General features: G+C 36.2%; 1 protein-coding gene across 4 annotated transcripts in view; it reads right to left on the bottom strand.

Annotated features, from left to right (window-relative positions):
• The window catches only part of Gcn2 (eukaryotic translation initiation factor 2 alpha kinase Gcn2), a 239,244-nt gene that overhangs the window by 200,687 nt on the left and 11,638 nt on the right, over positions 1–26,919 (bottom strand). For all 4 annotated transcript variants that reach the window (XM_081730836.1, XM_081730837.1, XM_081730839.1 and 1 more), the window contains exons 2-6: positions 25,360–25,459; positions 19,445–19,614; positions 13,527–13,662; positions 8,364–8,483; positions 3,009–3,211 (exon numbers count right to left, since the gene is read on the bottom strand). In XM_081730836.1, coding sequence (XP_081586962.1) covers positions 3,009–3,211; positions 8,364–8,483; positions 13,527–13,662; positions 19,445–19,614; positions 25,360–25,407 — 677 coding nt within the window. In that variant the 5' untranslated portion in view covers positions 25,408–25,459. The remainder of the gene's footprint in view (positions 1–3,008; positions 3,212–8,363; positions 8,484–13,526; positions 13,663–19,444; positions 19,615–25,359; positions 25,460–26,919) is intronic.

Raw genomic sequence — 26,919 nt, 5'->3', positions numbered from 1 at the left:
TAACTTGAAGCCTCAGAGTCCCCATAGCCCTTGGTTATGTGCCCCCTGGGCCGCAAGGCTTGTGGGGGCGCAATTTACGCCTATGTGTGGCATATACTATTGGGAAATAAACTATTCAATAAAATGATTCTGACAAGTATTCAGTGACATAAATAGAAAATATTTTGTCCAGCAGAATAAGTGGCGTAACAAGATGAAAGACCAAGAGGGGTGCCCCTCCCTCAATTCTGATAGAGTTTGAGGGGCGTCAAGGGTACATAAGATTCATTTTGCAGCCCTCAATAAAACAAAAAGGAGGCAATATTACAAACAAAGAAAATAAGTATATTAGTTATTTCTTTTGTCGGCGCTGACTGACTACGGTCCGCCTTCGGTAGAATCTTTTTGTACATAAAGTAGTTACTATATAAATTTTCTTTGTATTTTATATGTGAAATGAACCCTCCAAACATAATGTATAAATAAACATGAATAAAAGAATAAATAATTCTATGTAATATTGCAGTCACGGGAGATGTAAACATATGCCTTACTCCCTTTATCTATCTGTTAGGGAAGCGTAATAAAATAGGTTTCCCCCGACATTTTAAACTTCCTTACTCGGCTGAGTAGTGTTTTCTTTTTTCCTCAAAATCAGCTAAACGGAACGTTTTCCTTCTTTAAAAAGTAGTATTACTGTTTTATTACAAACAGTAATAGTTTTTAGGACTATATTGAGGAATAAGAGCTCAAGATTTAAAATTATCGCACTTTTTCGTACGGTAATCGGGTTTTGATGTACATCTGCGGACAGCCAAATTACTGTACAATTTCCATCTCTAAATCGAACAAAATCTGTTTTTAAATACATTAGTATTTTATTTCGTAACAGAAGAAAAGACTTGATGGGTTGAAAATATATAAATATTGGGAACAGAAGGAAGAAGTTAAAGGGTAACTTACAAAAATAAAAATAACATAAGTGTATTAGCGCGATATTGCACTCATTGGTACGCGTTTTCGTGCACAGAGAAATAATAATAATAATAATAATAATAATAATAATAATAAAACGTATCAGATACTCCATAGAAACACATTATATACCAAGCAATACAGAACAAGTAATCATTTCATTTCTTCCTTTTCTCTACTTAAATGTATTTAATTTACTGGTATTTCGTATTCTGAAAATGTACAAGAATGAAGATAAAACAAGAAATTCCCATTTATCAAAAACTTTCAGTACTTTTTTTCCCTTTTTCTGAGACTTCAAGGGGGTCCGAATAATGATGAGAATCTTGAAATTATTTTCATTATTTCGATCACTGGTTCTTAACAATGGCTTAACGCCCCCACAGGCGTTTTCCTTTCTAAACGAGGCTTGGAACAAAAAGGGGCGATTGGAGGGTGTTTGAGATTTCATGACATGTTATAGACTGTTTTCTTATTATTAGACGAAAACTATGACTTATTTTACCAATAAACACAAACATACACGTATATATATACAGAAGAATTGTGTATATATAAAACAATTATGTTCTTTATGTTCATTATTTGTCAACTGATTTGACTGTATTTAACACTTTTTCATTATTGAGATGGCAACATCGAATTAAACAACAAACATTTTCACACACGTTTTTGCGAGCGGAGGCAAGACCGACTGCGATGCTAACTCCATCTCTGGACGGAGAAATAAAACTCGTGAAAGTCCTTGGCTGTTAAACTACCCTTATTTTGGGGGTAGGAAGAAAATTCGAACCCTAAAGAATATTATAAATATCTTATGGTCTCTAGGCGAGCGTACTTGTATCGAGACGAATGAACAGAGGAAGAAGAGACAGTCAAAAATAATTTTTTTGCACGTAGGGGCGTACAAATCTGTTGAAATTTCGAATTCCAATTTTTCACGATACTTCCTTCTCTCCTATTGTCGCTCAAAAATAAAATGTTAACGAGATATGAATTACTACACCCATTTCGCCACTACATTTACTGTCTAAGGTTGGCTGGATTACGCTTTAGCATCTCTTTCAGCACCGAAGCTATATGAGACATTGATCTACAGCTTAACGTGGAATCCAAACCATATGAGCTCCTGGTGAAAATCAAATCCGATTTTTTGCGCCGAAGGGCATGTCTAGGAGTTTGTATCTCAGTGCGATAAATCGAGTATTGGCACGAATACTACGTATAATAAGAAAAAGAATATGTAATTTTAGAAAACAATGTAGATAATTCTGACTTCCATTAACTAAAAAACTTCGTTAAAAAACAAACTTTATATGGCAACTCGTAGCTTTTCTATAGTAAAATCGGAAAATGGATTTACTTGAAACTTTTTTAAACATGTTCATGCGCTACAACATGTACTTTTCAATTTGTTATATTCGGGAAATGAGACTGAAAGTTTTTAAAAGTGTGTTGTTTCAATATGGTAAGACACAGTGGAAAAACAAAACATTATTTTGAAGGAAAACTTAAAAAGCTTTTTGATTTAATTACAAGTCACTGTAACTCTGTATAACTCCACACGAGTTCCATTCGTGACTCGGACAATATCCAGAGCTCCTTCGTAGCTAAGCCGTTAGCATACGCGCCTTTGGCGCGGAAGACCCGGGTTCGATTCCCGGCGGGAGCTCGTGTAGTTCGGATTCCACGTTAATCAGTAGGTTCACGTCTCATATAGCCTCGCTGCTGAACGGGACGTTAAACTCAAAATCAACTCAACTCAACTCGGACAATATCCAGCCTGAATTCAATCTCTCTCCACATATTTTGTAACATCTGAGGTGTGAAGGAAGCAATCTCAATCCGAACGCGGTTCATCAGTTCATCACGGTTACAAAACTTTTCAGCAGAATACAAAATATCTTACACATATCCCTACACCTTATATTTTTCCTTAACTTGTGTTTATTTTTTTCTCCGCCACTTCAAAGAAATCTACCAAAAATAATCTAAGTACCAGTGTATATCAAGGTAAGAACTCTCCACAATATCAATATTAGTATATTTCCTACCTTTTTCTAGAAACTGAACTCGTTCGTGAATAAGCAGTTCGATTCCTTTCAACTGGATGTGTCGCTTCACTGCATTGAAATTTCTCCTCCGACGAGCTTTCCTCTTGTCCTCGATTTGGAAGCCTAGATTGTTCCTTTATTCTTCGCATTTCTTCTTTCAGAACTTCCTGTTTACGTTGCACTTCTTCTTGTATCGCCTGACGCTAAAAGAATGAGAGAAGGAATAAAACTTATGGTTATGTAACATCTATCTGAAAATATAGCAATGATAGTAAAAGGTCAGTGTAACGAATACCAATATGATGAAATGTTCAGAATTGCGAAATTGCGAAATTATATTAAGGCCCCTCTCCATTTAAGGAAAATAAATTCATTCCTTATGTAGTGGTAAATAACAAAAATGTTGACTTCTCCATTTCAACTAAATTTCTTGGTGCCACCATTAGTTCGAAACTAACTTGGAATGAGCATATTTCTCAACTCAACAAAAAATTAAGTAGTATTTGTTTCGGTCTCCGCAGATTAAGGGGTAATGTCACAACACAGGCTTTAGTTTCAGTGTACTGTGCAAAATTCTATTCTTTAACCCTTTCCGGATCTTGGCTTTTTGGGCTATTTTTGAGACTTTCAGTCAACCAGCTACTGCATCGTTACTATTTATCCTAGGATCATTGTTCATACCTCGTTCTCTTCAGAATAGAGCTGGCTTTCAAATGGTATCACTTGCATGCCCATACCATATACCAGGAGAGGGAAAATTGATGTCGAAGGGAAAATTTTGAGGGGAAATTTTTTTTTGTCCAACTTTGGGCCCCCCTGGCCCCCCCCTCTGTGTGTACGTAGAGACCTCCAAAAAATCTGATAAACAGTACTTGGTAAACTAAGTGTGTGTACCAAATTTCAAGTTTCTATCTTGAATAGTAAGGGCGGGAGAAATTTTATCAGGAATTCCCACCATGCCCAAAACTACCGCAAAACACCATGATCTCAGGGAAAAAATTTCCTGAGACATCCTAATTACCCTAGGGTCATGTTTCGCCCATCATTCTCTTCAGAATAGAACTGATTTTCAGACGGTATGACTCACGTGTCTCTATCATGTATGTAAGGCGGTAAAATTCTGCAGAAAAAATGATTTTTTTGGTCTAAAAATCCCTTTTTTCAACTTTTGCCCCTCTGGACCCCCCTGTTTTTACGCAGAAATCGGGAAAAAAAATTCTGGTAAATACTACTTGGTGGACTGAATGTTTGTACAAAATTTCAATCTTCTAAGTGAAAAAATAGGCCCGCCAGAAAAAATTTCCCGACCATGTCCCACTTTTACCCTATACAGAAGTATATTTGGATAAAAATTCACTGAGACGGCCCTAATTACCCTAGAATAATAATTCGACCGTCATTCTCTTCAGAATGGAACGGCCTTTCAGACGGTATGACTGACGTGTCTCAATCATATATGTGAGGCTGGAAAATCATGAAAAACGAGATTTTTTGTCTAAAAATCCCTTTTTTCAATATTTTCCCCTTCTGGACCCCCCCTGTTTTAATGCAGAGATCTGAAAAAAAATCTGAGAAATACTACTAGATGGGATGAATGTTTGTGCACAATTTCAATCTTCTAGGTGCAAAAGTAAGCCCGCCAAAAAAAATATACCCACCATGTCCCATTTTTCCCTATATAGAAGTATATTTTTCAAAAAATCCCTGAGACGTCCCTCATTACCCTAGGATAATGATTCGACCGTCATTCTCTTCAGAATGGAACTGCCTTTCAGTCGGTATGACTCACGTGTCCCCATCCTGTATGTGAGGCGGGAAAATCCTGAAAAACGGGATTTTTCGCCCCTCTGGTTCCCCCCTGTTTTAGCACTGACATCGGAACAAAAAATCTGGTAAATACTACTCGGTGGACTGAATGTTTGTGCAAAATTTTAATCTTCTACGTGAAAAAATAAGCCCGCCAAAAAATAATGAACATAGGCTTCATAAGGGAAAATTTTTATTTCAAAATTATGACGTCTTCATAAGGGAAAATTTTTATTTCAAAATTATGACGTCATCACCTCCTATGTCTGGACGCAGGACGGTCTGAAACCATACGTAATGTCTTCCACAATGTATCTGGACTTGAAAAACAAAAAAACCAAAAAAAAAAAAAAAAAAAAATACCGGACGAAAAAGCTCAAATAGAAGAGAAATAACGCAATGTACGATGAAAAATGCGTATCGTACAAAATGTACGATAAGATCCCCAAAGGGTTAATAAGCTGTGATATTATTTTTTGGGGTTATTCTACTGAATGTATTAGCACGTTGCGCTTACAAAAGAAAGCACTAAGGGTTGTGTTTGGATTGTCACCAAAGACTTCTTGCAAGCCCTTCTTTCGAGGACAAAAAATACTACCATTCCTTGTGTGTATCTACATAAAATTATCCTGTTTATCGTGAGTAATAAACTTTTATTTATTGGAAACAGTAACGTCCATAAATACAATACTCGATATAATAATTTACATCTTATCCCCTAAAATTTCTCGTTTTTTTTTTTTTTTTTTTTTTTTCAAAAAATTTCAATAAGTTACCCTGACTTTCTAAAGCAAAATAAATGATATTCTGTGTTTAAGTTCGATCTTCATAAGATCTTAGCAGATAAGTGTTATTACTCAGTAAATGAGTTTTTTGTAGGCAATGTATAAATGTTTTTTTGTTAATTATGTTATGAATGTGTATGTTCATAAAATACATGGTTATTTATATATTACTCTTTTGAAAATTTTTATAGCATATATATATATAATTATTCTGTAATTTTGACAACTGTATGCGTACTCGAGAATACTCTCATTTGTATGCTGAACAGGCAAATAAATAAATAAATTTAATGTGTGTTTAAGCATTTCGTTTAATCGATTTTCGAACTTCCAGTAAAACAAATGAAAATTTCATTTGTGAACTCCGATATATACTGAAAAAATAAATCACTGATGAGGTGGAAGTGGAAAACGTACCTCAAAGCGATTAGATCGGCAGAGTATAGCTCTTGCGTAGGCAATGAACTTATTGAAAGATTTTCTTCTGTCACGAAGTAATGTAATCTGTGTTAAATTCATGTGCGGTGGTTGGCGATTAAAATCTTTCATAAAAATTTACATAAAAATTTAATATGCTGAAAAATTACTGAAATACTTCTTGCAATTATTGTACATCGTATTACTTCGTGTATATGTATATCCTAATTTTCCTCTCATCTAATAAATACGAAGTTCTTTTTTGTCTGAAATTCATGCTGAAGTAATGGAGATCCTGAAGCAAATACAGCAACAAGTAGATTCTTGAGTACTGACTTATTTCAGTGTAACATAATTTCACAAAAACAAATTAATTTCGGATATCACCAATATTCCGTTTGTCGTTGCACTGATATTTTATGTAATGAGTTGGAATACATTGCAACAGACACATTTTAAAACCAAATTGAATATTGTTTTTTTTTCTTCTTCTTCTTTTTGCAATACGCTGAATTTTCAGCTGATCCGAGTTGCAGCTTCGTATCAAATGCAGCTTTGTATCAAATGGATGAGGAGATATTTTAGGTTAGTTTGAAGTTAGTAGACTAATTATAGGAGTCTAAAAAATTGCCTGGAGTTTCAAACACGATGCTATTTATTTATTAAGCTTTCCCTTGTTTGACAGATGAAAAGTTTAACATCAAAGTGTCACCGTGTTAAATTTTGGAACATCGGAACCAACTTAAATTCACACTGCATCCTAATACTTGGATTGAAAAAAAAAAAAAAAAAAGCGGCTGAAAATTCAGCGTACTGCATAGAAAGACATACATATACAAGTTTTTAATTTGGAATTACAAGAGCAGTTTTATTTTCAAATGAACACGAACATATTTGAAATACATGAGTATTACAGCTAGTACAGATAAAATAGGTAAATTTGTTTTGCAAATTAAGAATCCACATGCACATGAAAGAATTTCAAACATTGCCAGGGCAACATTTTCTGATAAAACATCTAATCTATGTATTTAATAGTTACCTTTTTCGGGAATAATTACATTTAGGTTTAAATTTGGTTAGGAACTATTAATCTCAACTATTTAAATAAACGTACCATCTATGAAAATATTCTTCATTTCTAATACCTAACTTGGTTCGGTGATTGGATTTTAGCGTCTTTCTCAGTACCGAGGTTATATGAGACATGGTTCTACAGTTTTAAGATGGAATCCGAACCCCTATAATACGTTCATATTTCAAGGCTTTCCCATCAAGAGTTGAACCGAGAACCCATACACCAAAGGCTTGAGCGCTCGGGAAAGGTTAATAATGATTAGTTTGTAACTTCAATTATGAACAGCAATGATACTGCAGTAGGTGTTATTTACGCCAAGTGTGAATTATGTGTGTTAGTTTTCTGTTTCCCTTATCTTATATTTTACTCTAAAATAAAATTACTTACAACATCCTTTTTTAATAAATCTCTTGATCCGGATTTAATTTTGGGCTTTTCGTTCCGATAAACTAATTAGGGAAGGTTGCGAGGTGTCATTCTGACTTTATATCGATACTATGCTCATTCAACTCCTTTTTACATATGAAACAACCGGTGAAATCCTCGATCACAAGCATGTTTGAATGACCCATTACTCTTCATCTTCTCTTTAATAAGTGCCCTTATCTTGCAAAATACGTACATTTTGACCTCACCACTGTGTTGGGAACCCAAGAAAACCCCCTGATATAAAAAATGAAGCTTTTTTTTTTTTTTAAGTTACTTCAAACTTTTAGCAAACTCTCTTCAATTTTGAACTTTAACGCTCGTAATTCGAACACGCTTGTGATCGAGGATTTGCCCCGTTGCCTAATTTTTTTCATATGTAGAAAGGAATCGAATGAGCATAGTATCGATATGAAGTCAAAGTGACACCCCGCGACCTTCCCTAGTAAGTAACAAGAAATATATTTATGGCATGTAATCTAGAAATTAAAAATCCTGAACTATGAATTTTGTAAAGGTGAAAGAAAAATTTGGAAGCTTTCTTGCTATATATATATATATATATATACATAAAGTAATAATCGTGATCATTATCAATTCAAATGTAGACATTTCAGATTTACGATAAGACACTCATCTTTGTAAGTCTACTACATTTTGGACCTGCTAGATAACGATTTTCGCTCTTCGTTTACGCAAGCAACAACACCGGCTTTCGGATTAATTCTTTGATGATTCGAGGAACTAGTCCTGCTAACACGAAACCGAAGTATTTAACCAAAACAATTACTTGTCATTATACCCATCATACAGTACTGTAAAATTTCATCAGTATTCACGTACCTCCTTTTCAGCTTTTAATTTTCTTAGAAGTTGTTGATGTTGGTGTTGTTCCTTTTGCCTAATCATCATTTCCTCATAAAAAGACTTGAAACCCGGTTTGTTGTGCATGTACAAAAACTTCTGAAACAAAAATCAAACAATTTACCTGAGAATTTAAAACCACCACTGTGACTAACACCAAATTGTTTAAAGCAAATTCACCATCGATTCTTGTAAGAAACTTCAAAACAGACGTTGGCGGAAAAAGCGAACTATTTTTTTATTATTGTTATTTTCCAACGTACATTTTTAAGATTATATATATCATATAAAAGCAAGTATGTTGCTTGTATTACAAAGGTTGTCTCCGGAACCTATAACATGATTTAGTCATTCACTATATATGAAGTAAATTGTAAATGCAACGAATCAAATATGTAACAACTCGCTGTTTACAATACTTGGGAGGTGATTCTAGACATGAAAACAAGGAAAACTGTCCCCATGATGTGCGGAGTTGCATACCTATATGCAGGAAGAAGTACATGCGTACATGAAGCAGGTAGTTAACCACATTCGCAGTGATGGCGTTACAAATATTACACACTATGGTATGCTGATTGCAATAGCAAGAACATTATCAGTTGGGTAAAAACAATTTTCCAGTCGTTACGCCGGCGTTCGATATCTTGCGGTGGCCACCTTGACCAGGGTTTTGCAGTGTTTCTCATCAGTCACACTAGGCAATGCCAGGACGATACCTTTCCTGCATCCGTCCCCTTCCCAAACCCGGCATCGTCAAAGCTGCTGCAATTTCATAAAGAGCGTTTAAATAAATAAGGGCGGCCTACTGTCACCTTTCGTGGCCAGTTTGTGGGTGACTAAGGGGACATATGCATGATGTCGGCTAACTTCATCAGGTATAAGACGTACATGCTTAAAGGAACACCATCATTTCTAATGCACGAGTTATACCTACATTTAGGGGGAGGGGACGGTGATGGAGTGCTACCAACCCACATACAAGTCTCCCGCAAGCCTGTAGACGAGCACCGAATAGAAAAAAACAAAGAGCAGTGCTTTGTTTTTCATTTCTATCAAACACACCACATGTACAAGAAGTTTGTAGGCAATCCGCTAGTGGTCTTATTAAGCTAGTTTTGTGTGACGCTTGCAGTGCTTCATTTTGCAGGTAGTGTGTATATGGCAGATGCCAAGTTACATCAAATTACGTTCCTGAGTTAAAGTGGGCAGTTGTGGAACATGTGATTTGAACGAATATAGCAACTGGAAGACAGTGCTCTGGTGTTAATTGAGGTAGATGTTTGTAGGTGGTATCGCGTTGTAGCCAGGATGGCACATTTCTCACTATCCGAGCTGGCTGATATGTATCTCATATATGGGGAAGTAAGAAGTAATACCTGAGAGACGAGGAGGTTGTATAGTAATAGGTTTTCTAATCGACAAGTACCGTTGCACGTCTTTTTTTCAACGGCTTGATCTTCGTCTTTGAGAAACAGGATTCTGAGACCTCAAATGGATACTGGAAGAATTCAAGCTGTGCGAACTATTAGGTTTGAAGAGAAAGTTGTTGCGGCAATTCAGGCCTGTCCTCAACCCAGCACACGTGGTATAGCCCAGACACCAGAGCACTGTCGCCAGACCAGACGCCAGTCATATGAATGTATTGTACGTCCTTCATGACAAAGTTTTGTACCCATTCAAGTTGAAGAAAGTACATTAGAAATTGCCAGAAGGCCTTCCCCGCCGTGTGGACTTTTGCTAATGGTACTTACGTCAAACTGCGGATTTTGTGTTACCACGACGGGTGTGTTCAACAGTCACAACAGTCATGTGTGGGATGCGAAAAATTCACATGCCACTTTGGTGCACGACCATCTAATTGGGCCTTACGTGTTGCCTAACCGCCTTCGTGCTGACATGTACTTCACATTTCTCCGTTAGGTCTTAGCCTTTCAGAACACCTGCCCTTGGCATTTAGGCGGGGAATGTGGTTCCAACGCGACAATGCCCCTGCGCATTTTGACCTCGATGACGCGTATCCCGAGCGGTGGATTGGTAGTTGTGGGCCTGTGTTATGGCCACCTCGTTCGCCTGACATCACACCGCTTCATTTCTTTCTGTGGGGAGAGATGAAACAACTTGCATACGAAACCCCTGTCCCAACATCCCACGATCTCATTGCCCGAGTTGTCGCAGCTTCAGCTCTTATTTCCGACACGCCAGACGTGTTTGATTGCACGAGACAAAACCTGCTTTGTCGGCATCATTTGTGTATTCAGATGAATGGTGGACAGTTTCAACACCGTCTACAATGAACTGTTTTTGTTTCACTGCGTAGTAGTATTTGAAATATATGTGTCCACTTTCTGGGATCATTATGCACATTGATACGCCTGTGTACGTTAATGCTGTCCTTATTTGGCATGTAGTGTTGTCACTCGCTGTTTAGCTGTGCGCGTGTACTTCTTGGGTGTTGGCATGCAATCCCGCACAACATGTTTCGTCCGCCATCTTGAATCGACTTACACTATCAATATCCATCAAAGCATGTCGTATGCACTCCAGCACGGTGTTACATTAAGCTTATTTTGGTTCATGTATCCATCAGAAAATTGTTGGGAATCCTCTCTTCCTTTGGAGAATTCCTTGCGCCCTCAGTGTACACAACCGATTATTGCACCTTTGGATTCTCTAGGTACTGTTTCGTTGTGTGCCGCATTTCTATGACTCGTCGTTTGCCACAATTCCAAGTGGACATTCATTTCTTCACACTTTCGGATGCCCGTAACTCTGCAGTATTCGACTTTGTGTTACATAGACAGTTTTCCTTGTTTTCATGTCTAAAATCACCTTTCAAGTGTTGTAAATAACGAGCTGTTACACCCTGTTTGGTCAAAACATGACTTTACTTTTACATGATTTTAAACAAGGAAATATAAAAAGATCTAATAACACTGTTTCCTTCTTCCATATGGTCTTAAATGTGATCGATTGATGGAAGAAGTACTGATAATTGATATGTATATATATATATAGTCCCTGTCTTGTAAAATTCTAGCATCCTCGTATACTTCCCCCTGGTTATATCTTTTGAAGCATTTTTGTCCCTAGCTTTCAAATCTTTTTTTTTTTTTTTTTAAAGCTAATTTGTCACTAGTAATGGAACACAAACTATTCCAAAAATTAACGAGGTTTTGGATGTTGAAAAACTGGAAGATATTAAGTGGCATATTACTAACATCATTATGTGGCTACTATTTTAAATGGAAGACTAAGAAGTATGGACAGTGATGTGAAAGAAAATTGAAGAAAAATTCCGTGCAATGACCGATACGACACGCAATGTAGAAAATAGTTGGGGAAAAATTCTACTAGACACACTACACAATAACACTGGAAGGATAGAAAGTGCACCGAGAAAACCATGGATAACTGAAGTGATGTTTAAGAAAATGAAAGAACCCAGAAGGGTGAAAACCAGACATCAAAGAATAAAGAAGGCTGAATAATGAATCAAGAAGAGAGACAGAAAAAGCAAAAGAACATTGAACACATATGTGAAGAAATAATGGAACTTAAAGGCGCGGTAGATAGGATCCGAAAGCACATCAGAAAGCAAGATGTATCAGAAAGCACAATAATTAGAAGGGAAAGCTGACAAAAATATATGCACGTTTGGAATCGAAGATCAACAAGATCATGCAGTCACTGACCATCAAAGAATCCTTAGAATTTAGGAAGAATACATAAAAGATCAGTATGATCAGAAGAACCGCCCCAAAGATATTGCGATCAAAGCAGAAGAGGTGGATGATGAAGAAAAAGGACCCAGTATATTGAAAAGTCAAGCAGTACAAGCCATCAAAGACATGCGAAGAAGGAAGGCCATTGGAGACGATGATATATCAGCAGATTTGCTCAGGCGAAAAGGAGACAATGCAATGAAAATACTGATTTCACTTATTAACACGATCTACCTGAGTGAAGAATGGTCAAAGGATTTTCTTGATGTTACAATGGATGCTTTACCCAGAAAAAGCAAGCAAAGAAATGTAGCAATCACAGAACCGTTAGCCACATTTCCCGCACTGGAAAGATTATTGCCTGCATACTGAAGGAGGCTGGAAAGTAAGATTGAAAGGATGCTGGAGGAAGATTAATTTGGATTCTAGAAAGGAAAAAACACCAGATGCTATTGGGTTGATGAGAATTATATCAGAACAAATTCTTGACGTAACGGAAGAGTTGCGCCTGTGTTTCATCGACCGGCAAAAACTTTTCGACCGGATCAATTGGACCAAACTTCTGAAAATACTTAAAGAAATCGGGATCAACTGGAGAAACCAACGACTCATTCCCAACCTGTACATAGGACGACGAATGAAGTTTCGTTTGAATGGGGGAGAAACTAAGATTCAAGACTGGAAGAGGAGTCAGACAAAAATATAGTATGTTTCATCCCATGGGAACGCGCTCTTACGGGTCAGAGCAGAACAAAGAGAACTTGAGGAAGTCGATAATTTCAAGTATCTGGGAAGTATTTTGAGTGAGACATTTATTGCACCAAAGAGGTCAGGTTAAGAATAACCATAACCAAAGAAGCATTTAACAAGAAAAGATCACTCTTAACCAGCAGGTTTAATATTGGACTAAGGAGGAAGTTGGTCAAATGCTATATGTGGAGAGGATTGAACTGTATGGTTCAGAGACTTGGAGATTACGGAAGTTAGAGAAGAAATAATTAGAGCTTAGAAATGTGTTGTTGGAGGAAGATGAAGAAGATGAAATGGATAGAGAGAGAGTAACAAACGAAGATGTTTTAGAACGGATAGGAGAGAAGATGAAGCTTGTAGTCAGCATACTTCGTAGGAAAGTCAATTTGACTGGATAAATCTTATGAAGAAATTATCTTCTTCAAACCACCATAGAAAGAAAGATGGAAGGAAAGCGAGGAACAGGAAGGAGAAGAACACAACTGATCAATGATTTCAAAAATAGCAGAAAATATTGGAAGTTAAAAGACGAAGAAGAAGATCGAGAAAAGTGGAACAAACATTTCCAGGCCCAAACTTAAAATAAAATAAAATAAACTCATTAGTCCCAAAACCTACCAAAAGGCAGAACACTTAATAATAATAATATATATATATCCAATTATACCTGTACATGTTGGGCCAACTCAAATATCATTACTTCTCCTTTCAAATCTTCAGCTAATTTTTCCAGTTGTCTTTTTAGCTCTGACACTTGGTTCGCAGATAAACCTTTGCTCTTCTCTAATTCGATACTAGGAACTCTACAACAGAAAACAATAATACCTAGAAACATTCATACACTGCATCTTACAAATTAAAATTAGGATACCAATTATTGTTGGGCAAATTAAAATTTAAAATTAATACGTAATACGTTTCAGGAATAGTGAAGAAACACGAAGACACTACACGGAGCGAACATTGATTCGGATCACAAACTCCTAGTGGCGGATTATTAATGTATATTCTTGCGAATTCACTAGCTGAAAATTCTACCGAAATGATTTCTCACTACTTTCTTCTTTGTTTTCCATTTAATTGCATTTATATGATGATTAAAAATGTAATCCGTGCATCACACATTTGAAGGATTCGAGCATTTTGTCAAGTTAACAACCATCTATTTATTATGTGAGACAATTAGTTAATACATATAGTAAGGAAATCATGATGTCCAACTTTCTATGATTTATTCCAACTTAGCCTTACATTATCAGAAACGATTGCCTGATGAGTAGCGCCACTAGATGTATGACTGCCGCCTTTTGGTTTTCTTTTCATCTACACTTGCTCTAAAAATTAAAATCCTGGAGCAACAGCCCTCAGGACCTATCTACCAGCAAGCTTGTGGGACTCATGCCTTTGGGGTGATGTGTAGTCAGCATAACGAATTCTCTTGCCGTTAACGCTGACTTTTACTGCGGGTATCGAACCGAACTGCGGGAATCGAACTTGGAATTGGTCCAGCGAATGTGCATTGACAGCTTCGCCAATAATAACCTGAATGCATACACAACTATCCGCACACAAACACTGCTACAATGCCAACTGTGATGTGATTCAAACAAAACGAAGTTTTGTTCCAACCTCACCACAAGCAACCGCAATAAACCACAATATTAGCAGTTATGTTATGAGCAGTAACTTCAGTAATTTAATTTCAGTATAAGCAATATAATATGAAACCTAGTATAGGCGGACAATGCACATAATTAGCACCGAGGAAAATACTGAATCACATATACATGTGATCGAACCTTTTGTATTTAATTCATTGACAATTTCAGTTTACATACTTATTATATATATATATATATATATATAGGGGGGAAACGCTATAGTGCGCAAAATTTGCCGTTGATATTGTCAAGAAAAAACTAAATTTTAAAAATCCGGTAAAAACAATAACTTTTCAATATTCTTTTAAAACAATTAAAGAAGATATGATAACCATATATAAGCTAAAGGTTTCTTCAAGTATGTAAAAACAACGTTAAAATAAATAAAACATATTTAAATGTTATCCTCTAGTCGCACATTGCTGTCCAAAATTTACAAAATCTGCGAATTTGGCAAAATTTGAGAGTTTAACATGTTTTATACCGTATTTTCTGAAAACGAGTAATATGAGGATGCTACACTTATATTCGTAGAATACTTCCCCTATCGTACAATACAAAATCTGCGAATTTAGCAAAATTTGAGAGTGTAACATGTTTTATACCGTATTTCCTGAAAACGAGTGATATGAGGATGCTACACTTATATTTTGGAAGTTAGCATGCCGCAATGACCTTGGTGTTGATAGGACGAGAGAGTTCCTCCGTGGCTAAGCAGTTAGCGTACGCGCCTTTGGTGTGGGAGACCGAATTCGATTCCCGGCGGGAGCTCATGTGGTTCGGATTCCACGTTAATCAGTAGGCCCACGTCTCATATAGCCTCGCTGCTGAACGGGACGTTAAACCCAAAGTCAAATCAACTCAACTTGATAGGACGAGGCGCATGCCTGTGTGCGATCTTTCTCTGTGGCTGCGCGCACTTGCCCGTCGACCGTCGTTTCGTGTTCTGTTGTCAACTGTCACTCTGCCATAGACCTGATTATTGAGCGAAGAGTACTGTTGTGTTGTTCGCGTTAATACGTATGTGTTCTTATGTCAGTTCAGTTGGCTGTTTGTGCTATTATCATTGAGACGGTTTTGTGAATGCGAGTGAAAGTACATTGCTACTAAGATGGATGCGCCGAAAACAGCAGGCGCTGGTGTAATAACTAGAAGGGACTTTGAGTGCCCTATATTTGGTCACCCACGAAACTTGTTAAGTAACAAGCTACTAACACATGAGGATGTCCAGGCTGCTGCTTTCACGAGAGATTCAACTTTGTTATTAAAACAAACAACAAGAGTGTACCCTTTTCAAAAGTAGCGGCAACAGTAGCAAACAAAATTAAATGCGTGTATGATAAAGCGTCCATTCCAACTGACGGAGTACAGAGTGGCGCAGCTTATTAACGCTTACTATAATTCCTATTGTAAGCTCAGAATATCATAAAATCGTGACAAAAACAAACCAGCATTCACACTGAGACTCGAGAAATTCAAGGAGTAGGGTTTCTCGCTTTTTGACATCGCTGCATGTAAATGTCCTATTGTTGTTGATGACTGTAGCTGCAAGAGAACTCTAAATGCGTGTGTGTGCCCCATATTTATCAACTGCAGGTGTGAAAAGAAAAAAAAATCCTGCCCTGGAGTTACGATTTGCGTACTTGCAACGAAAATACGGTATTGGAAAAATCAGTTCTTTGGACTTGAAGGAAACAAAAAGAATTACTGCAAGAAACAAGCGTAAAAACTCTCAAAGGAAAAGAAGTGAGTTTCCAGAGTCATGCAAAAGTGATGAAGTAGACCTATCCATGGAAATTTGTGATATATAAATTTCTGACGACTGTGACCAAACCACAACCTTCAACTTCACAGGATAAACCACAGTAGCAGATGAGAGTTTCTTTAAAAACTACAGCTTTAACTAGTAACTGTTATGGCGTGTCTGAACGTGCAACTGCTGTCATCGCTTCCAGTGTATTGCAGGATATCGGCTTGGTTAACGAATAAGATACTTTCTATGTTGTGGACAACAGCAAAGTGCGAAGAGAGAAAAGCTGTGTACGAGCTAATCTGGAAAGCCAGACGAGTGAACAAGTATGGCCTCTATTTCTATGGAAGAAAGGACGGGACATTGTTTATTGAAAAAGTTGGAGGAAAACATTTTCGCAGAACATCAAAGGAAGATCATTACACTTTAATCCAGGAGCTTGGCTCCACTTACATAGGACATATTTCTCCCTCTTCCAGCTCAGCAACTGATATAGCCAACAGCATTACATCCTATCTTTCAGAAAATGGCTTATCACTTGACAAATTAGAAGTGATCGGCTGTGACGACACTGTAACCAATACTGGCTGAAGAAATGGTGTCATTCGTCGAGTTACATGTAAGAAGACCCTCTACAATGGAGTATTTGTCTACTTCATTTTAATGAACTTCCATTCCGCCACCTTTTCTAACACTTAGATGGCATGACAACAGGGCCAGCAGGTTATTCAGGAGCAATTGGAAGAGATCTAACTCGGTGTGAAAAGCTACCAGTTACTGAATTTGAACCTATCAATTGTGTGATTCCTGAAGTAGACAGATACTTAGCAAAGACCACCTGAATTTACTGGACATATCAAAAGCCATCCAGTTAGGACACTGCTCTGAAGACTTTTCAGTTCGTGACCCTGGCCCTTTGTCACGTTCAAGATGGCTCACTACAGCTAATAGAGTTCTGCGGCTATACATTAGTGTGAAAAGTCCTTCAGATAATATAAAGCAAATTGTCACCTTTATCTTAAAGTCATATATGCCTATGTGGTTTGCCATTAAGATGAACAACAATTTGACTGAAGGTCTAAAACATGTTTACGAGATCATTCAGAAAACGTGATATTTGCCAGAAGAACTCAAACGTGTTGTAGACCCCGTTATAGAACGGAACGCTTACTTTGCTCAACCCGAAAATTTACTTTCGGCGATGATCGCTGATAATAGAAACCACATTCGAGAGCTTGGATACAGACAAATTTTGAAGGCAAGGCAAACAGCTTCTGAAAATGATCCTATTAGATATTTTATGCCACCAAATCTGAACTTTGGAGCTACAGACTACACCGAAATAATACAATGGGATACTTATAATCTTACTTCTCCTCCTTTGTTAAGAGAATTGACTAATGACGGAATAAGACAGTTCATAAGCAGAGACTCCAAACCCTAATGAATTTCAAGAAGTTCTCATGCTGTCGAAAGATGCGTTAAGCTTGTGAAGGAAGCTTCCGGTAGAGTGTGTGGACACAGTGCTAGAGACGGTTTCATCAGAGCTATACTACTGTCAAGATCATCCATGCCTATATTTTCTCGTAAATCAGAGTTGAAAGTAATTAGTAATAGACCAAAACAAGTTAAGTTTGAAAGTAAAGGGGAAACTGGAAATTTGAAATGGATAAATTGTGTAAAATTATAAACTTGTAAACACAATTGTAAATAACACCCTAATCACTGGATGGCTAGTTGTGTAGGGTGTGAGTGGAACTCCAAATGCAGCCACCTCCTCGTAATGAGTAGCGTCCTTATTTTACTTGTTTTAAGAAAATATAAAACATGTTAAACTCTCAAATTTTGTAAATTTTGGACAGCAATGTGCAACTAGAGGATAACATATAAATATGTTTCATATATTTTAACGTTGTTTTTACATACTTGAAGAAACCTTTAGCCCATATATGGTCATCATCATATCTTTAATCGTTTTAAAAGAATATTGAAAATTTATTGTTTTTACCAGATTTTTAAAATTTCAGTGGCGATGCCGGACCGGAAGATATGTAAATAAAAGATTTCTTTTTTTGATTTTTTTTTGTCTATACCAACGGCAAATTTTGCGCACTATAGCGTTCCAGAAGAAAAAAAAAAGAAAAAGATTTTTTTTCGAACCACCTAATATAGGGGTTTTAAAAAGAATAAAAAAAGAAAATTCTTCAAAAAACTTATAACAGGTCCTTCTATCTGTCAGCCATATTCTGCAATCACGTGTCGCTCTTCCTGCTTCCCTCATGGAGCACCGTCCACGGGTCTAGAACCCAGGTGTAATAAGTAATCTCGAAACCCTCATTTCATAAAATTTTTATTCAGTTCGTCTATATATACACTCTCACTGGTTGAAGTATTATTGTGACATATAAGCAGAATTTGTGAGAGTATGTTATCGCTCCGGTTCCCACGGAAGAGTCCATTGTAATGTTAAAATGAAAGAAAACGAAGAAATGAAATTAAATGCACTTCTTTAAGTCCATTCCACAAAATAAAATGAATATTCTAAAAATTGGTTCATAATAAAGAGAACTATACTTTCTAGAAGTAGGAGTTTGCTACTTCTTTCTTTGAAATAGCTCCCCAATTATCTTCATAACGCTAGACAATCTTTCCTCTGACCAAACTGGTACTGTTTGATTTCGTTGATGTAATGAGAAGCAGTATCCCAATGAAGATAGGCGTTGGCTACTGATTACCACCATTACTGATAAAATATTTTTTAGCTGAAACTTTTTAACATTATATTGTCTCAATGATTTTCGAGTGAAGTAATATAATAGTGAACAGTCAAAGTTAATATTAACTTTCTAAGGTTTGAAAACTAAAATAATTAATCTAACCTTATTTTCGCCGCTACAATGGAATAATTCCCGGTGTCCATTTGGCGCGCAGAAAACATTATGAGAATTAAAAAATCCTACTACTTGTTAATATGCCCCGAATGAGGGCTTATGATAACTATTATGCTATTTTATTCTTGCTTCTCAGAAAATACATCTATGTAAAACTACCCACTATACATAATACATGAAGTAAAAGAAACCCACGAAAATACTGTAATATTCAAATACCAGTTTAAATTAACAAAATTATTAACATTTTTTTTTTAAATATTAACATTGAGAAGTTACTTACTCATCCGGATACTTTTCGGAATATGTAACATGTAAATCGATCTGTGCATGAATTTCTTGCAATCCACTGCTCCCCTGTTGCGGAGTCAAAGTAATCACTATTTCAGGAGGCCTCCTCACTCGCCATGCATCTTTTTCTCGAAGATCCTGGAACTCTCCCAGGAACATAGACTACGTAAATGAATAAAAAATAAAGAAAAAAGGAAAGAACATATAACTCCTATTAAAGTCAAATAATCCATTAACTAATATTTATTTATTTTTTACCAGTTTACGGTCGGTAATGACGTAGAATCAGGTAAATGATACTAATGTTGTAAGTTTCAGATCCTACTTAAGTTTTAAATAGCTTAGGTCCTGCTCAAATGTATCTTCATGTTTTAAATACACCGCAATGTATGTGACAATTTCAGCTCAAATTTCTGTAAATTAAGAAGTTAACTGAAGAACAACTTTGTGTGAAAGTGATAAAGAAACTGTTCATGCCGAAAATAATTCATTTGTTTTTCATCGATTCTATTAGTCTACATAGCAGAAACATAGAACGTAAAATTAAATACGTAGTTAAAAACATAATTGCCAGCAACACACGGATAATAGGGGACAACATTATCCATTCAGCCATGAAGAAAAACATGAAACATTTAGCCATATTAACTATTTTATGCATCAGGAAGAACATTAACCATTTAGCCATGACAGAGAACACAACTCAAACAACCACGCTAAACCACCATGCCCCCACCCCCATTCTATATAATAATAAGCTGTCGTAAATAAAAGCCTGTTGTTGACGATTATATAAAATATTTTTTGTTTTGTCATATACGCCGCCTCCATCCACTGCATCAAATTAACTTGTATTTGCTGTTACTTTTCCTTTTTAGGGACACATTTTTTTCTTTCTTTTTGTTTGTTTGTTTGTTTTGTTTTGTTTGTTTACTCTAGGCATTTAAGCTTTGCTAAGTTGCTAAGGTAAGGAATGAAAACGATAAACTAAAACACGTAAACAATGAAACACGATAGCGAGCCTATGACACAATAAAGCGTATACACTCATCCTCAGTTTATTATATTTCATTTAGAACTTCGTTTATTAATGTCTTTATTACTTCGCGTTAACTATTAGTTTCGCACATTTAGGTACTTACAAAATCCTACTTTCCTTCCGCAAACGAATATTATATCGAAAGTAAACTAAATTCCCTGGGCAGAAAGCGAGCGAAGAACAGTTTATTTCTGAGAAAGATAAAATCTTGTCCCGGAACATACTTTACACGCGTAAAAGAAGTTAATCATTGCAAATTCGTAGTTCCACAATTCCCGATGCCGCCTTACGGTTACTGACAGACAAAAGCTCATTGCTTGACATTTATATTTGAAATTAAATCATTATTTTAACGTTGACGAACGATACAGTAACTACGGAGTTAATGACGTAAGAACGAAAGGAATACGAATAGCGGAGGAAACGGGAGAATTCTGAAAAGCCCGCTCATTTGGTGTTTGTTTACCTCAAAATTATTACCGCGCATCCATGGTTTGAACACAGGAACTTTGATGTCAGAAGTGAATGCTCTACCGACTACGCCACTTAATTTATGTTTTAGTATCAACATGTAAAATATTTCATACTTAATATCTAAACATAGTCGATCCGTTCAGTCAGCTTCCTCTATTCAAATGAATAACATGTGATAATGAACCGTCAGCAAGAAGGTACTTGTTTGTTTTCCTAGTTTCTAAACCAAAGGATTTTGGTCAAAAAGATTACAACACCAACATATGAGCATGATGGAGATCTCATTTACGACTTTTTCTTCCTGCGCCGCAGGAAAGCGAAGGTAATTCTTAAAAAATAAAGTCACAAAAAAAAAGCGAAAATTATGAAACTTCGTTGATGGAAACAAACGCAAATTTTAAGTTCTTTTTTCTTTTCTTTCATTTCACTGCGAATTGCTAAACAAGGAAACCCAATATTTGTTAGGTCCTACGCATTTTTGCAGAGGGGTACTAGCTGGGGTATCCCAATGCCAGCACATCCTCCAACTCCGAAACAGTTTTTGTGCCTCCACTCAAAAGCTGCATTCAGTTACAAGATATTTTTATACGTTTTGTCTGGAAGAATTTTGTTTTATAATACGCTGAACATTTCGTATTGGTATTGAAAAAACATACAAAAATTTGGCTCAAAGAATAGTTAAAGAGACAGAAAATGAAATATTATTTGGAAAATATTGTTCATAAATTGTTGCATCACTTTCAATATCCGAATACTTTTAAAATGAGAATAAACAATATTTCTTGTAAAACTTACGAGAAGCAACATCATTAATATATAATTACGAATGTAACTAGTAATGGAAAACGAGTTCTACTCTTCTTTCCCATTATAACACGAAAGGACATTTAATTACTCTATTCTGAAGAAAAAAATGCAAAAAGTCCAAGAATCAAAGAAAATCTGTCACTCAATAGGAAAGAAATACATGTTACGTTGTTAAAGACACTCTGACATGTGAGACCGGAAGACTTCGACGTGTGAGACCAGAAGTTCTTGATTTTCATTAGTGACTCCTCCTCCATGACAACGGTCCTTGTCACAAGGCTATTCTAATTAAGCAGCTTTTGGCCAAGAAACAAGTTGCCTGCATCAACCACGCCCTTATTCCGCCGACCTAGTACCAGCATACTTCTTTATATTCCACAGGGTTAAACCTAAACTGAAAGGGCAGCCGCCTGATTCCATTTCTGACATCCAGCAGAAGGGTCATACAACAATACTTCCAGGACGGGATCTTACAACTCTACACCCGTGTAGCAATCTCTCAACCCTAGTGTACACAAACGTACACACATACTATAAATATGACATCTTCAAGCAAAATTAAGATTGTATTTTATTTGTTAAGACATAGAGTATAATAGTGCAAAACAAACATAAAAGTATGTGAGTAACAAAAAATCGGGATCGAAAGTGTCCATCATTGATGAAGAACATTTATAATTTAGCCATGAAGAAGAACATTAACCATTTAACCATGATGCTGAACATTAACCATTTAGCCACGATAAAGTATATTAACCATTTAGCCATGAGGGGGAACATTACCAATTGACCATGAGGAAGAACACCAACTATTTACCCATACAGAAGGACATTAACAATTTACTTATGATGTAGCTAGAACATTAACAATTTAGCCATGAGAGGAAACAGCCATTTAGTCGTGAGGAAGAACATTAGCTACTTAGGTACAAGGAAGATCTGATAATGAATCTTCGGTTTCTTAGGTCACGGAACTAATTATTAGTAAATATTTATTATAGACTTGTTCCTAAATGTTACATGAGGCGAATATTTAAACAAACGTGAACCAAACTCGTAACTTTATAAACCTAAAGAAATAAGATAAAGAACAATTCAATACTCAGATGAAACTAATATATATTTTGACAATGCTGCAGTTGGAAAATCACAGAAACCAACCTATGATGTCAAGCAGAGATGTTATGTTGCTACATTACGTAAACTATTAGTGAAATACTACAGATCTTGGCAAACGAAACAAGTAGCTATGTTGTTTTTCATTTTTATTTATTTATATATATATTTTTTAAATAAGAGTACACACAACTCAATACTTTGCGGCTGAAAGCTAAAAATAGTTTTTTTAATGTATTTCTTTTAAAATAAAATTTCAAACTTTATCTATCTACAGTCATGTTAAAAGGTACGACTGAAAACATCAAGTAAAAAAAAATTATCTTGCTACATAATATAAAAATAGTGAGATAACAGAGAGTTTGCGGAAAGAAGCAGGTTGCTGGGTAAATATTTGAATAAAGGTACGCACTATTATATTATTTAAATTAAGTTTTAAACTTGTTTTATATACTGTCACGGTAAAATTAATTAAATACATAAATAAATAAACAATGAATTAGCAACCTTTATCATTGCTTTGAAGATTCTCACCTATATCATTTATTTATGTTCACTAGTCTAGTATTACTTTTTCACATTTCTTAAATGATTCCAAAACTCAAAATAAACAACGATTTCTCTTTTAGTTCTCTAGCACTCAGAAAATATTATCCAGTGAAAGTAGTTCCAACATCTTTAGATTTATGAAGCGGACTGTCACGTCAAAAATAACATCATATCGAATATAAATAACTAACATTATTGTTCTAATTATGGCGAAAAGTTAAAAAATTAGAACACAAAATTTATTTTCTTCCAATGACATGTGTCCCTTTCTTCGATTTCAAATTAAAACTATGTCATAAATGATCTAATCAAGTAATAACACCAAACACTACGAATAATTCACTACGTCCATCCACTTAGAGGACATATCTATTGACAAAGTTGAAAATCTTAAGAAACCTCAGTCAACAGTATTTTGTAAGTATTAAAAGTTGTGGTTACCTTTCAAATCATTCTTTGATATAATTACATTTATTAACTTATATGTGGGTTTGGTGCATATGACATGTTAGGGCTAATGCGTTGTCAATGACAAGATGCGATAACGCTATGGGATGTGAAGTAAATGAAAATGAAATGAAATCTTTAAGTTTTACGTCCCATGGTTAGGCTAAAGGAGACGGTGATGATGAGAGATGAGTGGAATGGTGGAATGAAGAAAGTGGGAGGAAACGGAAAAACTCCGAGAAAACCCACGAGCACGGTGTTTGTCCACACAAAGTCCACACGGCGCAAGCTGGGATCTAACCAGGGATCCCCAGCACCAGAGGTGAACGCTCTACCACTGCAAGTGTGAAGTAGTGGACAGTCAAAGTGAACCAGGAATTCGTCGTATTTGCAGTGTTATTTGTACGAATTCAAATCCATCATTCATTTCAGGTCGAGGCTGAAAAACATTACCAGAGCCTTTAAAGAAACTACAAATGAAAAGGCCATTCGTCGTTGATTCGTAGAATTTTCTATCGTTAACACTTTCTTGGATATAAAGGTACATAGACATTCACCACAAGTTTCTGACGATACCCTGAAATAAGTGTTGGAACTGATCCTTGTTCAAATGAGTGTACGCCTGCACTAACGTTCAGTATGCATCGTACCCTCGTGATTCGGCATCTGTATGCCATAGGGAAAGTGAAAAAATTGGATACATCAGTACCCAATGAACTTACTTAAGTGAAAAAGGACCATCGATTGTTCTCCTGACAAGTCTACTCTCCTGTTGAGGTATGATAGCAAAAATAGTCCATAATATTATAAAGTGTGATAAAAAATAGATCTCTCATGCTATTAATCGGCGATTGAGACACTGGTTGAATATGAGGAGGTGCCCAAAATCACTTCTCCACCCGAAAAGATTATGCTGCGTATGTGATGGAACTCAGGTGGCATTATTCACCACGTCTTCCTTCAACAAACGGAAACCACCAATAAAAAATGCTATCGTGCGGAACTAATGCAAGTAAAGCTCCTTTCAGACAGTCATCGCAGTGAACAGACAAGATGTCCTCATGATGTACGACAATGCCCAATCTCGCGTATCACTAATGACCCAATACCCATTACGCCAATTGGAATTTGAGACTATTTCATTTAGAAAAATTCGCTAGACCTGTTGCCAAGACCGGTTTGCCACTTGGATCGCTTCCTCTCCGACCTCTTCATCAAGAGTATGACAACTACAAGGCGGTGTGTAACGCAGTGAATGAGTTTCTGATGCTTCAGATGCAACATTTTTTTCACCGGAACAATGGGACAGCTGTTGTTGCATAGTGACTACTTCGATTACGTGGAGAATCTTCTTCCACATGCTACTCACTTGTGAACATCAGTGTCACATCTCGAACAGTTCCTATGCACCAACCAAGTACCTATATATACACGTGTGAAACCATCTCCAATACCCAATCCTTACAAACACTTACCTTAAGTACTTGGATTTCATTCTCCTGTCTTTCTTCAGGAGATTCCATTGTAACAATGTTTCTCAGCTTCCAAATTCACAATACATTCTACACTTAATACCTACAGAAACGAAAACAAATATTACGTTTTGATTTTGACAATCATAGTATCAGAAATTTAAATTATGAATCACTACCGTTATCGTCCTGAAAAATGTTTTACCTAGCTTAAACACATATAATAAACGTAAATTTCAAGTGTTAGAACACGTAACTTGTGTATATGTATGTACTTCAGGAAACAAAACATTAAAAATTATATATATAAAAAAAAAGATAAGGTGCAAACGTGATAACATTTAAGACGACAAAAACCAAGATTTAAAAATAAGAAAAATGCAGAACGTTCCTATTTTCTAAATTTTTTAATGAGCACTAGAAATACGTTAATACAATACTTATATTCGTCTTTCTTCTAACACTGCAAATGATTAAAATATACAATTTTGTTTCATATCTACTGGGACGTATCAAGTGATGAGATACCGAGTTTCATTGCAGTTCCAAAGTTATTTTTAAGCCAATGAAATACCAAGGTTTGCTGTAACTTCAACATATTTGTCAGCAATAATAATAATAATAATAATAAACGCTGAGTTTCACGAACCAGTCAACTGCATGCAGAGTTATGTTTTTTATGCTTTGTAATACTAGTTTGAGTTTATAAAACATTATATGAATAAAACATTATTGGCTGTAATTTACAAACCAATTCAAAGCTGTAGAATGATAAAAAAAAATAAAAAATAATAATTGTAATAATAAAATATCAATATTGTAATGTATTCAACCGTACTCTATACATGATTTCCATCACCATGGCCATCACTATCACCAGCAAGAAAGTGAGTAGGACTACTGTCATTAACAACAAGTACCCCACTCTCATTAAGGAATTCTGTTACCTCAGTTCGAATAGAGTCCTAAAGACGATGGTAAGCATTCTGGTCTGCGACAACCAACATAGCTAGCTCAAGTTGATTGTAAAACTGGATCAGATCGGCTGTGAAAAAGGCTTCAGCACGAAATGTACAACGAACAGATGGTGATCGGGCGAGGGAGGAAAGTTCGCAAATGCTTTCAACTTTAAGCCTACGTTAAACTAAGTACAGCGATGGATACTCCGTCAACATATATATCGTGTATAGTCCAGAAGGTATAACGTCGTTGGCTTCCCGTACTTGGACCTGTTCGTCACTGGGGGTGTGGTAAGAGGATAGCCACTCACCACCCACCATTCACCGCGCTCAGCGAACCACGAGTAACCAAGCTGGCCACTTTCCATAAACGTCACTACAACTTTTCGCGGGAAGCCAACGACGTTACACCTTCCGTACGGTAGTGAGTTAAAAAAAAAAAAAAGAAAAAGAAAAGAAAAAGAAAAAAGAAAGACTGTGTAGGTCAAAAGAATTCCTTGTAAACAGAAAACTGCCAATGAGTGGTCAGGAATCAATTGCTTCTAATCCTCAAGATGACTGCAAAGCCGTTACGATTACATCGAAGGAACGCCATTTTTAGAAG

Source organism: Thermobia domestica, chromosome 11 (assembly GCF_964235325.1).
Source record: "Thermobia domestica chromosome 11, izTheDome1.hap1.1, whole genome shotgun sequence".
In the NCBI taxonomy this organism is placed as follows: Eukaryota; Metazoa; Arthropoda; class Insecta; order Zygentoma; family Lepismatidae; genus Thermobia; species Thermobia domestica.
This window is presented reverse-complemented; position numbering and strand designations above follow the sequence as displayed.